This window comes from Poecilia mexicana, unplaced genomic scaffold (assembly GCF_051168715.1).
Source record: "Poecilia mexicana isolate PSO_F unplaced genomic scaffold, ASM5116871v1 scaffold_22, whole genome shotgun sequence".
Taxonomy (NCBI): Eukaryota; Metazoa; Chordata; class Actinopteri; order Cyprinodontiformes; family Poeciliidae; genus Poecilia; species Poecilia mexicana.
Genome location: NW_028263391.1, coordinates 7,510,195 through 7,523,395, shown reverse-complemented (window position 1 = coordinate 7,523,395; position 13,201 = coordinate 7,510,195). Strand labels below are relative to the sequence as shown.

The 13,201-nt window shown below is 40.0% G+C and overlaps 1 protein-coding gene across 1 annotated transcript in view; it reads left to right on the top strand.

The window, feature by feature from the left end:
• Window positions 1–13,201, top strand: part of slc25a21 (solute carrier family 25 member 21) — a 115,392-nt gene that overhangs the window by 91,386 nt on the left and 10,805 nt on the right. The window contains exons 5-6 of the mRNA XM_014991948.2: window positions 9,535–9,601; window positions 11,377–11,436. Of these exons, the coding sequence (XP_014847434.1) occupies window positions 9,535–9,601; window positions 11,377–11,436 (127 nt within the window). The remainder of the gene's footprint in view (window positions 1–9,534; window positions 9,602–11,376; window positions 11,437–13,201) is intronic.

The window sequence follows — 13,201 nt, the reverse complement described above, 5'->3', positions numbered from 1 at the left end:
GCCGGTTGGATTAGCATACACACAGATCCCCATTCACTGAATAAGGAAAAAGGAAGTTTTTTTTCCCGTTTTAAGATTAAGTTTGTCCTAATAAATGCTAACAAGCTGTACAACTTTGAAGAACACACAGAGGTTTGTTGAGATCTACTGCTGCAGTCTGAATTTAGTTAAAAATATCTCATGCTAATTCAATATTTTATATCTTGTTTACTGACTGAGCACATTCTGACAGTTAATCCATCAACTAGTTTGTGCTAGGCTGAACAAGTTTTTTTTGTACTTAGTGACACCTTGTAAGAAAATACAATTCTTGGTCCAAATCGGCCTTTACTCATTACCACAGTTGTTCTAGTCTATAGAACAGGAAGTGCCGCGCTGCATCAACTCAGCTGTTGCAGGTGAATTAGTATCTTTAGCACATGAGGAATGAGTTGTCCTGAAGTAAGCTTACACAAAACAGATTTCTGGACTTCATCTGCAGATTGTTTTACCTGAAGACTTGATGTCCCCTGAACATGTTTAATTCAATTCAGTTGATTCGTATTGCGCCAAATTCAAAAAGAATCACGAGGAACCGTATCTTGCAATGTTGACACAAGATACATCAACAAATGGCTGGCTCCACTAGATGTCACTGGCGTGGGATGTTTTATTGAAAATAATAGATATGAGTACGTTGATGTAAGTTATTACTTTCTGTTCTGCACAAATGTGTCCTTCACGGAGGAGGGGTGAGAAGAAAGCTTACTCAGATAGTGCTCTAGTCAGATGACGCCAAAATAAAACGTTTGCCATTAAGCAAAATGAGGGTTTGCATATCTGCTAAAAAGGGACATGTGTGGCAGAAAACTAAAGCTGTACAATCTCTTGAAAGCACCATGCCTATATTTAACACTTTCAGGTAAACATGTGACCTCTGAGTATAGTCTTGTTGAATAAACGGTGCATAAAAAAAAATTCCTAAATGATTCCTATTAGTCCCTGGTTATGATTCTCTAAATTTGTGTACATTCTGATTTTTTTTTTTTTTGCTCCACCTAAATCCTACTGTTGTCGTGTTCAACCTTATGAACAATGTGTCACATTCTCTATCTAAAAATATCCTGGCTGGCTCGCTTGATGACAAGTGTTTTGATAATTAGTTGTGGTTCACTGCAGTTAATGGAAGGTGGCGTGTCTTCTTTGGAAATGTAATGGCCCGTCTGCGTCGGGTTATATTGAGTAGAAATATGCGCCAGCAGCAAAAATATTTACACTCGTTCTGAATCAGCCAAGATCATCTCTGGTGACTTGCAGAGTGTGTTGCCACAACAGAGCCGATGCAGCCTTTCACAGGATGTAGTCGGTCACGCCGCGTTGTCCTCTCCGTTGATCATCTGTTTAGATGTTCTTAGATCTCGGTTTACAGGGAAGTCTTGCATATTTATTGTAGGGCTGAAACGATTCCTCGAATGATTCGAGCACCTCGATTATTGAAATTCCTTGAGGGAAATTTATCTACCTCGAAGCTTCGTAGCGCACCGTGTTCCACCCGGATCATTATTTGTGGAGGGCAGCGCTCTTACTTCTGCCTATGAGTTGTTGTGAAGTGTTAGCAGCATGGTGTTGAATTGTGCGGCGTTTTGTGAGGGTTTGGAGGACAAGTAAGGATTGTTGAATTTTGCGATAGCGTTGGACTACGACAGCTTTCTCTGGTGTCGGAATCGCGTCGTCACTGATTTGGAACGAACGGTAGGAATGAGAGAGAGAGGGAGAGATCCGATTCTTAATCGTAAGAATATTCTATAGAGTACTCGATTACTAAAAGTTCTCTACCAGTAATATATTTGTCTGCCACTCAGTATCAGGGCCAGAAGAGAAAATTATACTCACCATTGACAGAAATCCCCGTGCTACATTTTTATGATGCCAACGTTACAAACCTGTTTGTTTTCAATAATGTTAATATCCCTACAGTACAGCAGCGGTTCATGTGGGAATGTAAAAATACCTGCAGGATTCTGAAAATTTTGGGCAAAAGACTGAAGTTGCTTGAAAAAATGTGTTGCAGTATGCCAGAGTTTCTGGTCTCACTTCAGCCGTCAGGAGCACGTCAGACTAAAGCCGCTTCTCGCCTGTCGAGTCCCAGTCTAACCAGTTAATGTATGGTTTGGGTTTTATCCCAGTTGTAGTAGCTCCATTACGGTTTGCTCCTCACCATTGTGGGCGTGAATATGGGTGGGCCCCGATTGCAGCTGTGGTCAACTCTCCAATGATGCTGCTGGCCCGAACATAATGAAAACCGCTCAGATTTATTTATTTTTTATTTTTAGATGTGCATCCTTTGGATTTAGTCAATACAAAAGATGTAAAACAATATCCACACATGAACTTTATTGGGGGGGGGAAAGAAAAATGCCAAACTAACACAACAGAGTCCCTGAGTTTCACACCGATCGGCACGAACCTGCAACTCGCTCCGACAGAACGCTGACCAGAGCTGCGCGGTTCCTCGCTTCTTCATCGCGGGCCTGTTCCTCAGATGAAGGTGCTTTTCAATCACAATCATTCTGCTCCAAAAGGTCGATGCATGTTCAGGATTAAACTCATAGTTTCGCTCCTCCACGCTCTTCTGCTAGCAGACGACATGTGGACTGGAACGCTACAGTGGATCGAATGTCCTACTTTATTCTTAACTGCAATGTGCTTTTGTTACATTTTAAGCACATATAGGCTGTCTTAGGTCTACTAATTTCTTTACGGGACTCGCATGTACAGACTCGTTCAATAAATTTGAACATTATTGAAAAGCCTTTTTATAGGTATTATGTAGATTAATTACACCAGTGGATATTTGAAAGCCTTTATAATCCTAATCTTTTCCATTTACACCAAAGGAAAACATGACATTTAAAATTCGAACATTACTGATCATACCAATAAAAAAAAGAAAAAAACTGTTTCCAAAAAGTTGTTTTCATGAGTTACTTTTTATCTGACAAAAGAGACTAACTGGGAAATATGTTTTAATTTATTGAATATGACTGTATTGTTATTATTAACATACAAGCAGGATATTTGGAGGTTTGGCTCATTTGGATATGACCAAATTAACAAGGAATCCACTGAGAGAAGCTACACACACCTGAGTAAGAGATGAACTGTGGTCTTTGACCAGTAACATAAACAAGATATTGAAGGACTTTTTTATTAAATCCAGGAAGTATTTTTATCACAAGCATAGGTGGGATGTGATATTTAGGTATTTTTTTAAAATATGCATATCTTTCAAAAACCTCAGGAAGCTTTAAGGGCTGCAGCTGAAATGTGCTTTTCCGATTTTCCCTGAATGGAATATCTGTATGGCCATGGAAAAATGCTCCATTTGTGAATGTACAAGGAAGTGTTAGAATATACAAAGCTTTTGACAGCATGTTTCCATGGCGACAGACTTGTTTACTGTTTATGCACTGATTATTTCCCACAAGTTCAACTTAGTTCATGTTTTGTAAGTTACCATAAACAGCACATCTAAATATTCTGTATATTTTCAACCTGCAGAAAAAAAAGAAGTTTTAGATTGATTGTCTTTTAAAATGCACAAAGGTTGTTTGAGGGCTTGGACCTGTTTGACCTGTTTGACTTTATGTCCATCCCCTTAAAACAACATTTAGGCATGAAAGCAGGGCACACACAGGTAGCTGTCTGTTACTGGTGACAGTTTATCAACACAAATGCCAGCAACCTAAAAAAAAAAGGTTTTTCTGATTAGTCTGTGCTGCGTTTCGACATGGAGTTCAAGAAACACAAAAAGTTACACTCCGAGACGCTAGAGGAATTTTAAATGGTATGTTTGCGTACAAAATATACCTAAATTGGCTAACTACCTGTATCGTTTTTGGCACAACACTGTCACTGTAAACCTTACACAGGTTCCAACATATGAACTGTTCATACCCATGTTTTCACCAAGTCTGAGGCTGTGGGAAACGCATGTGTGTGCACTTCTAAATGTATACGAAACACCCTTTGTGCTCCCTTAGCAAAACAAACGTTGCATTATCCCCACAATATACAACATGCTCCGACTTACCACTTGTTTCTATTCAGTAAAAAGAGTACATTCAGTTTGAAATAAAAAAAAATAAATAATTGGAATAGCTTCCGAACTTCAATCTAACCAGCACTCTGCAAATGGCTCAACTTAAAACTGATTCGTTTCAAAATACAGCCTTCGTTGTACGCAGGCATACATCTTCATTTTCTGGCTCAGAGTGTGCTTTAAATCAGTGCTGGCAAAGGCGAGTTGGAAATATTACTCAAATTATACAGTTAAACACTTTTGAAATGTCCAGTATATCATATTCTGAAAGTACTCTCGAATCGTTTCCTCATCGTACACCTGAAGAACTTGTTTACTTAGGTTTGTGGTTTGGAAATGTGTCTCAGTTGTCATGGCTCCAAGCCGGCATAATTTATTCACTGTTTGTCTCTTGTTAGCTAGAGTCGAAAATAAATTTAATGTCCTCGGCGGCTCGGGGCTGATGTACAGCGGGGAAAGTTAGAAAAGTAGGATGGAATAATCCATGTCATGATTTTGTAAGAATATTATTTATAAAGCCTCTTGCGCCTTGTATTACTTCATTTTGATGTTTCAGTTGGAACCTCTGAATGGAGAGTCAAGCGTGGCATTCACTGTGGGTGATTATTCCTTTTTCTCAAGTACCACTTATTGAAGGTTTCTTTGGAGTTGAAGCGAATGCAGCTGAGGACCTGAGGAAAGGCAGTCCGGAGGCTGAAGTTATTTATATGAGCAGGTTCTGCCACCAAAGACTCACTGTTCAGGAATGTCACGGACAACTCTTGAGAACTGGGTAAAGCGCTTTCCAAATTCTACGAGTTTTGCCTGCCTATAAATTGCTTTCTGAATGGTTAAACAGATCCGACCGTATAAGTGAAAAGCCTCATCAGCATCACTTTGCTGTCACTGCTCACATCCAGAGAAATGTTCAAGGCAAAGAAATGGCCGTCAATTATGAAAAGGGTCTGATTAATTTTGTGAAAATGAATATTTTTGTATTGATTGAGAGGGGTATATGATTCATGTTTGTATAATATAAATGAAAGACAATAGACTATTGTTTTTAGTAAATACTCCATTTAAATAGTTTTATTGTCTTTTGAGAGATGCCTTTCACATTTCCCATCAAGCAAATTTTGTTGAACAAAAATAATTTTGAATCTTAACCTGCCAGAACCATGAATCATTTCATGCATAACTGTAAGATTTACTGGCACAAAAGGTTTTCCATATTTAAATGACGCAGAGGCATCAGATTCTTAAATATAGGCTGTTTGCAATGTGAAGATTGCATTAAATATTGATTATTTTGAAAGTTTTTGGTATATTTGATGGAAAGAAAAAGTGAAAAGGAGCCAGGTGTTGTAGGCATTGCTTATTCAGTTAAAAACAAAATAAAATAATTTCAGATTGTTCTGACAAATTATGCTCCATATGCAAAGGTTGGTGAATTCAAATGGACTCTTTGAATAAGACCTGTCCTCATTGTAGGGGATTGAGCAGCTCTGCTTTTACATTGATGGTGAGAGGAGACATGAAGAGCGCACGAGATAAAAGCTAAATACTCTTGTGTTCATTACCTGAAAATAATGGGACACAGTTATGTTCAAGGCAGCATGAGTTTCTATTTTTGTTCTGTACTTTTGATCATTCTCCAACCTGATTAAATCAAACTTTGGATCGACCTTTTATCTGCAGTAAAAAATGATGAATTGTTTCACTGTCTTTTAGAAATCCCTTCCTGAATGTGATTCGTTCCTGGTAGTCGTTTTTCTGGTCCTGAGGATTATCTTTTTCTCATGGGAGCCAGGAGCTCAGTAGGAGGAAACATTTAGCTGCATCTCTTTGTTACTTCTGTATCTGCTATGTAGGTGGTGGCTAAAATGTCATATTTACATTTTGAAAAGGGAAAACCACTGCCTTTAGCAAAAAGAGGTACAAACTACTTCCATATGCACGGCTTTATAAATGTTTTTTGTATAATGAGTGCTATTTGTGTGGTGAATGAAGTGCAGAGAGATGGAGCAGCTGAGTGAAGTGTCATCCTTCAACTGGTTCCTTGTTGCAACTAAATGCTGTGTTGTTAAACTATGTTTGGTATTAAACTGATGAACAAATTGTGCCCCACAAGCTGGACTACAGTAAAGCTTAGTGCAAGTATCACAGGAAGTCGGCCATTTTGGATTTTGACCCGATTTTGGCCGTTTACAGCCGTCACATTTGATCGAACTCCTCCTAGGGATTTTGATCGATCAGCTTCAAACTTGGTCAGTTGGTTCATAAGGCATGGGTGATTAAAAGTTATCAAAGGTTTGCGTTTTCGCGCCTGCTAAAGGGGGGTTTCCTGGGGTCAAAGTTCACCTATTCGCCATGAAAAACAAAACTGTTATAACTCTTACACAAAAACTCACAGAGGCACCAAACTTTCAGTGATTGATCATCATCGGGTCCCCTACAGTACCCAATGGTCAAATGATGACATCACTTAGGCCACGCCCCCTGAGAACAGGAAGTGTCATGTTTTACTCTGAACGGTCCCTTTCCTACCCCTTTGACCTAATCAACATGAAACTGTCTCCACAGACAGAAAACATGTTGGTGTAATGTGGATTCCAACACCGTTTGTTTTTGATGGAGTAGGTGGGCATGGCGGCGTGGCGACGTGACCTGTAACATCGTGTCCATACGTTTGGCTCTAGATTCCACAATTTTGAGCCGAGCTGCACCAAACTTGACATGAGTGATCCTGGTTGGATCCCTTACTCAAACTATATCGTCATAGTTTGACATCATCTAAGCCCCGCAACCTCAGAACAGGAAGTGCCTTTTTTTTCCTTGGAAAGCTCCATCTCTGGCCCTCTCAACCTAATCAAGATGATTCTGTGTTGGATGACAGATAACAAGTTGGTCTCACTTGCTTTAAAGTGCCAAGAGTTTTCAACAGAGGGCGTGGCAATGGCGGTGTAGCAAAGTTACCTGTAACGCCGTCGCCATACGTTTGGCTCTAAATTCTATATTTTCAAGCCAAGCTGCACCAAACTGACTAGGATGCATCCTTATCCATCCCCGAATAGGAATCCAGTGCAGTATTTGGTGGGCATGGCCTAATTCCCCCTAGAATATTTTAAATGATCAGCCCCAAGCCATGCTTTAACCTAGAAATATGAAACTTGGTACACATGTTTATCTTGACAGGACCTACAAAAAAGTCTCTCGGAGCTATGGTCCAAACCCAACAGGAAGTCAGCCATTTTGGATAAAATCCGTCATTTCCTGTTTTTCATAGACGTCACATCTGATCGAACTCCTCATACAGCTTTTGAGATACAGACGTCAAACTCACTGAGCACACTCTTGAGACATGGAAGGTCAAAAGTTATCACAGGATTTTTTGTATATCAAAGCATGTGGGCGTGGCTAAGTGCCAAACTTTGACTATTCGCCATAAAACATCAAGATGTGATAACTTCCACATAGGTTACAGCTGCATAAGACTTCCTATGGCTGACTGGAGACCAGCCCTGATTACATTTAGGTGGTCAATTGATGACATCAACTAAGCTCCGCCCACTTCTGACAGGAAGTCATCTGTTTTTCTACTGTATGTCTTACTTTTGCTCTATGATTTATATGGGTTTAATCCTGTGCCAACTGAGATAAAATGAGATGATGATGAACTCTGATGCTGGCTGAAGCATGTGAGCGTGGAAAAATGCCAAGTTGTAGTCCCCCGCGGTGGCTATAGGCCGGAGCGGCGCTTGGCTGCGAGGGTCACTCGAGGCTTCTTGCAGCTTTAATATTTGTCTTGTTTTTTATTTATTCATTTATTTTACAAAAAAAAACACCATTTTGAGATGTAGTGGTGGTGGGTACATATCAGCCGTTGTTTGAATACACCACGAGCGTACGCATAATGACCCTGGTTACACTTGTGGATCTGATCACCAAAAGGCAAAAAAAAAAAAAAACTTTGCTAACTTTACAAAAACCTCAAGTTGAGTAATGCTGCTACATGCAGAGCATGATAATGATGATTAGTTAATCCATGCCAGTATGTCATAAGCTTGTTACCAAGAATGCTGATGTTGTTGTTGTTGCCTATTTTAACAAACAAGTCTACAAAGAAGAGCGTGTCAAAATTCCTCCACGGTGATGTGAAAGACTCGGTACCAGTAATAGGAAACATTTAACGGCCGTTGTTGGGTGGCAGAAGGGTTTCTTGGGTTCAGATGCATTTTCTCCTCGTTAAAGGAAATACTCATTACGAAAACACATTTGTTATTGTTGTTTTTGATGTTAGAAATTTTTTAATGAGCTTAAACAATTAAGTGTGACAGGAATCAAGTCACAGAGCACAGCAAACGTATCGCAGTGTGGGGCTGATTCTTGTGCTATGATGTCAGGCCTTTTTACATGTCACCAGGCCTGAATACGTCACAAGACTTGAAGAGTTCATGTTATACCGAAGACGACATGCCCTTTTAAAATGTGTCGTTCAACAAGACAACCAGCCACAAAGCGCCAGCGAACATCAGAGACAAACAAGATTAACATTTTGGTGTGAGCAGCCCAATCCCTGGGATTTAGTCTAATGGGAAACTCTTGGAGTGACGTTAAATATGATGCTTCTTCAGCAAAGCCTTTCAGAAAGGAATACCTGGACCCAGGAAACGGAACGTGTTTGTAACATACGTGGACCAGTTCTCCAAAACAGTGGTTGACTAAATATTACCTCAGCAGTCTACAGAAAAGCTAAATCTTCAAGCATTATTCAGTTTTTAAACTCAAATATTAAGGTTTATATAGAAAAAAAAAATCCACTCCATTTTCAACAACCCAGTATGCCTCCATTTTTTTTTCTATAGACTGATAAAGTACTTTAAATTTTGATGTAATGGCAGAATGTCATTTCTCATTTTTCTTTACCTGCATCCTCTTATCTTTCCCTTGTCATTTTGCCAGTATTGTAGAGATGCTTGTTCTCCTCATTTCGCTTCCAGTCGTCACCTTTATTCTATAGTAATTATCTAAAGGGATGCTTGGGTATTTGTAATGCCTACACTTTACACACAAACTTAGAAATATGACTTGACCTGACCTGAAAATCGGACTGTGAGAGGAAGGTGCTCAAGCTTTCAAAAACAACTTTAAATTCTGCAAACATTCTGCTTTTGTGATCAAGTTCTCACTGCTCCACCGCTAAGCTTCCCATTGACATTTACTGGCTTCCGTTTAAATCTGTGCTATATGTATAGGGATTTTCATGCTATAAGGAAATGTGTTTGATCTGGTTTTTAATCCATCCACCTAAAGCCACGCTTGTTGGTGTGAAACTCACCCTGAATGTTGACTTGACACTCACGGTCATAAAGTAGACGTCTTTTAGGGTTGATTTTTTTTTTTTTTGCTCTAAACACAGCCGAGCAGCTGACAGGAAAACGAGAGATGCAACAATTTATTTTCTCTCCCTGCAGAATCTTTGGCTTCTACAAGGGAATCCTGCCTCCGATCCTGGCAGAGACCCCGAAGAGAGCAGTGAAGGTAGGATGAAGGATGTGTGTGTTTGTCTATGGAAAGCTGAAAAGCTTCTCAGGATGTCACGCAAGGCCCAGGATCTAGTTTCATTGTGAGCTGCCGCCGTACTACCATATGAAAACACTCAAACTGCTGTTACGTAGAACACACGTGCTGATTAAACACATAACGCCCTCAACCATGTCTGCCTCTTTAGACACTCCTGTTTGCCCTCTCCGCAAACCCAATATTGACTTACAAGTATTTGCTGTAAGCCATGGCATGAACGTCATCTTTTGATAGTTATAGGTGAGCAGAATTACCCATTGGAGGTTAGGCTGGGAGCGAGGGGTGCAGACGGAGAGCGCTACTTGGCACTATGCTGTTCTGTAATGAGACGCCGGAGACAAAGTGAACTTTATAAATAAGCACTCACACTGAGAAGATGGGGTAATCGCTCACATGGCAAGCAACACTGCTGATGGTGAGACATTGCTGCACCAAAATATTGGCGCAGATTAACGCTCTCCAGCCACCCCAGCTCTTATTTCCTCTAGAAATTAGAGGAAGTGCCCTTTGCCGAAGTAAGAGATTAAGCCGGATGTTTAGGAGTCCAGTTAGAATCTCGAATCTTAAAGTAGCGCCGTATAATGGGTTGTGCACTTGAAAATGTTTCAGAAACCCTGAGGGGTTAGTTTGGGTTTCTTTATAAAGCTATTAAAAATAGATTAAAAATGTCATGTTGCCACAAGCTTCGTGGAAAGTTTCATAAATCCTTGCAGCGGTGGAAGCTAACAGGATAATCACAACCGTCGTATCAATTCACGTCAACGGCTAATTTGGCAACTCCGCCAGGATCATTCTTTAACAACAGCAACACACTGCAACCTACGGCTTTCTATGCTGCTGCAGAACTGATGCAACATCCAAAAGGTTCCTCCACAGAGCTAAAGCACACTGGTGAGTTACAGCTGATCTGGCAGATGGAGGCGCACAGCACTCAACCAGCATGAGTTCATAGAAACACAAACTTTATTCGTTTTTACCACCGCTCAGAGGATTTAGATACTTTCCACCAGCTCACAGTATCGACATCTTCCTGTTACTGATAAGTTTCAGTAACAGGAAACTTACTGATGTCATGTCATGAGAGTGCAAATGTTCTTACAAACCTTCAGTTGCTACTTCACCACAATAACATCTTTATTGTGCCTAAATTAATCTTGTATTTCAGCAGCATAATCTCACTCTAAACTTTTTTTTTTTTTTAAAGTGAATCATTTAACCTGACTATATTTATTCAGTAGATTATATTTTAAGAAATAATAGCAGTGGAACAACTCCAGTTACCCTTGAATTGCATAATTTTTACAACCTACGTTTTCCAGTAAAATATGACACATTCTCAGATTTAGAGCATTCAGGGAACTTTGAATATTTTGCTTTGCGCTATTTCCCTACATCCTGGATCCTTGATGTTGTGTCTGACCAAGCATTTCTGTGCTGATCTGGTTGTTCTGGATCGTTACCTTGCTAAAAGACCTAATGGTGACTCTTTTTCAGTTTACACGTAGCCTCCGCTAGATATCCGTTTGAAATTCCTGGTACTTCAAAGAGTTCCTGACGGTATATGCTGAAACATCCAACATTTGGATGAGTTGTTTTTTTCCAAGTATTCATCCTAAACCCACAACCTCCTTGTTCCTACATATTAACCAGGACAGAAAAGTTGTCGCCACGGATGGCGTTGCATGTTTTGTGACTTTCCCAACACGTCGTTAATCCTGATCTTGCCTCCACAGTTTTTCACCTTCGAGCAGTACAAGAAGGCGCTGAGTCTGACGCCTTTGTCTCCTGGTGTGGTGAGTGTGCCAAACAGAAGCACCTGAGTACACTGTCGCTTAAGCACACAAACACGCACAGAACCAGGAAGAAAAGTTCATCTGACGTCTGCTTAGCTGCCAAAGTCGGTTAAAGCAAACATGAACGGCCAAAAAAAAATTTTACCAGGCAAATTATGTCATGAGAGTGCAAATGTTCTTACAAACCTTCAGTTGCTACTTCAACAATGAGCTACGCACAAGTACATTTAGAAGGGAAATTACTGTCACTCGTAGCAGATTTTTTTTTTTTTATTGTATATCTATCGACATTGTACAGAGGCTTGATAGTTTATTTTAACAAGTTTACAGTTCTTCGATATCAGTATGACAAATATAACATTGCTTTTCTTTTCAGGCATAAAGACATATCGGATGGCAATGGACAAAATAAATATTTTAACTAGGGATTAAATGATAAAAGCCCGGAAAACCACTTTTGTTAAATGTTAAGCACATGTGAAAGCATTCCTGATGAATGACACACACTCCAAAATGTCAGGCCCATCACTGGTGTATAATAAAAATATATAATAGCTTGTATAAATATCGCATAAGCCGTTCAACTTATTGTTGAAAACCTGTGAGGTTCAGTCTTAGCTCAGGTTTTATCTTTACCGAACAAAAAGAAAAAAAAATCCCAACGATTTTTAGAAATTTGTCAAATGCCATGTTTATTCCGCTGGCAATTTTTGGTTAAATTTATTGGTTAGCATTCTGTGAGGATGAATAAGAACTTACAACACAGGACTGCCACAAACCTCTTTGTATGTTATGTGATCGACCAACACAAAGCAGTACAAAATTTTTAAGTAGAAGGAAAAGTTCTTGGGGTTTTTTCGGTTTTTACAAAAATGTGACGCATTTGCGTTTAGCCCCCTTTTTTGCTAAATAAAATAAAAAAGTGCGTCATTTTGTCTTCAGAAGTCACATAATTAGTACACCGAGTCCCTCTGTGTGTAATTGAATCTAACTACGAATAAAGCTGTTTTATGTAGATCCTGGAGGTTTGAGAACATTAGTGAACAAACAGCATCGTGAAGACTGAGGAACCCAGCAGACAAATCAGAGGTAAATTTGTGGCGAGGTTTAAAACGGGGTTTGGTTTTAGAACAATATTCCATTTCAGAAAGCACTTTCTGTCCCATCATCTGGAAAGGAGAACAGAATGGCATGACTCTGGAGGAGCTGCAAATGCCCACAGCTCAGTGGAAAGAATTTGTTGACCTGCCTAACATTTGTGGTGTGCTCCATGCCACTTCTTTCCCAGATTGGAACAAAGCTATTACTCAAAGAAAGACGTAAGAAGTTCTGCTTGCAGACGGACGCAGCAAACGTGGAAGAATGCCATCTGTTTAGATGAGACCAACTCTTTAGCCCACGTGCAAAATACAATGTTTGACAGGAAACTAACACCGCACATCACCCTGAATATTCCAAACCCCCCTTGAAACATGGTGGTGACAGTGGCAGATGTTTTTTCCTGAGCAGGGACAGTGAGGCTGGGGTCAGAGCTGACGGGAAGGTTTGCAGTTTCCCAGTGAGTGGATGGCGCCTTTGTTTGGCTTTGCTCCTACTGGTTGCCATTGTTTTTCTGCAGATTTTGTCTTTTCATCTTCTATTGGGTATGTTGCATGTATGACTTTCGCCAATGAGTGGTTCCTATGGAGGCATTCTTCCCGACACTTCGATGGGCGAAAGAGAGGACAGAGAGCCGGTGTCCAGGTGAAGCTCTCTGGAAGCGTGG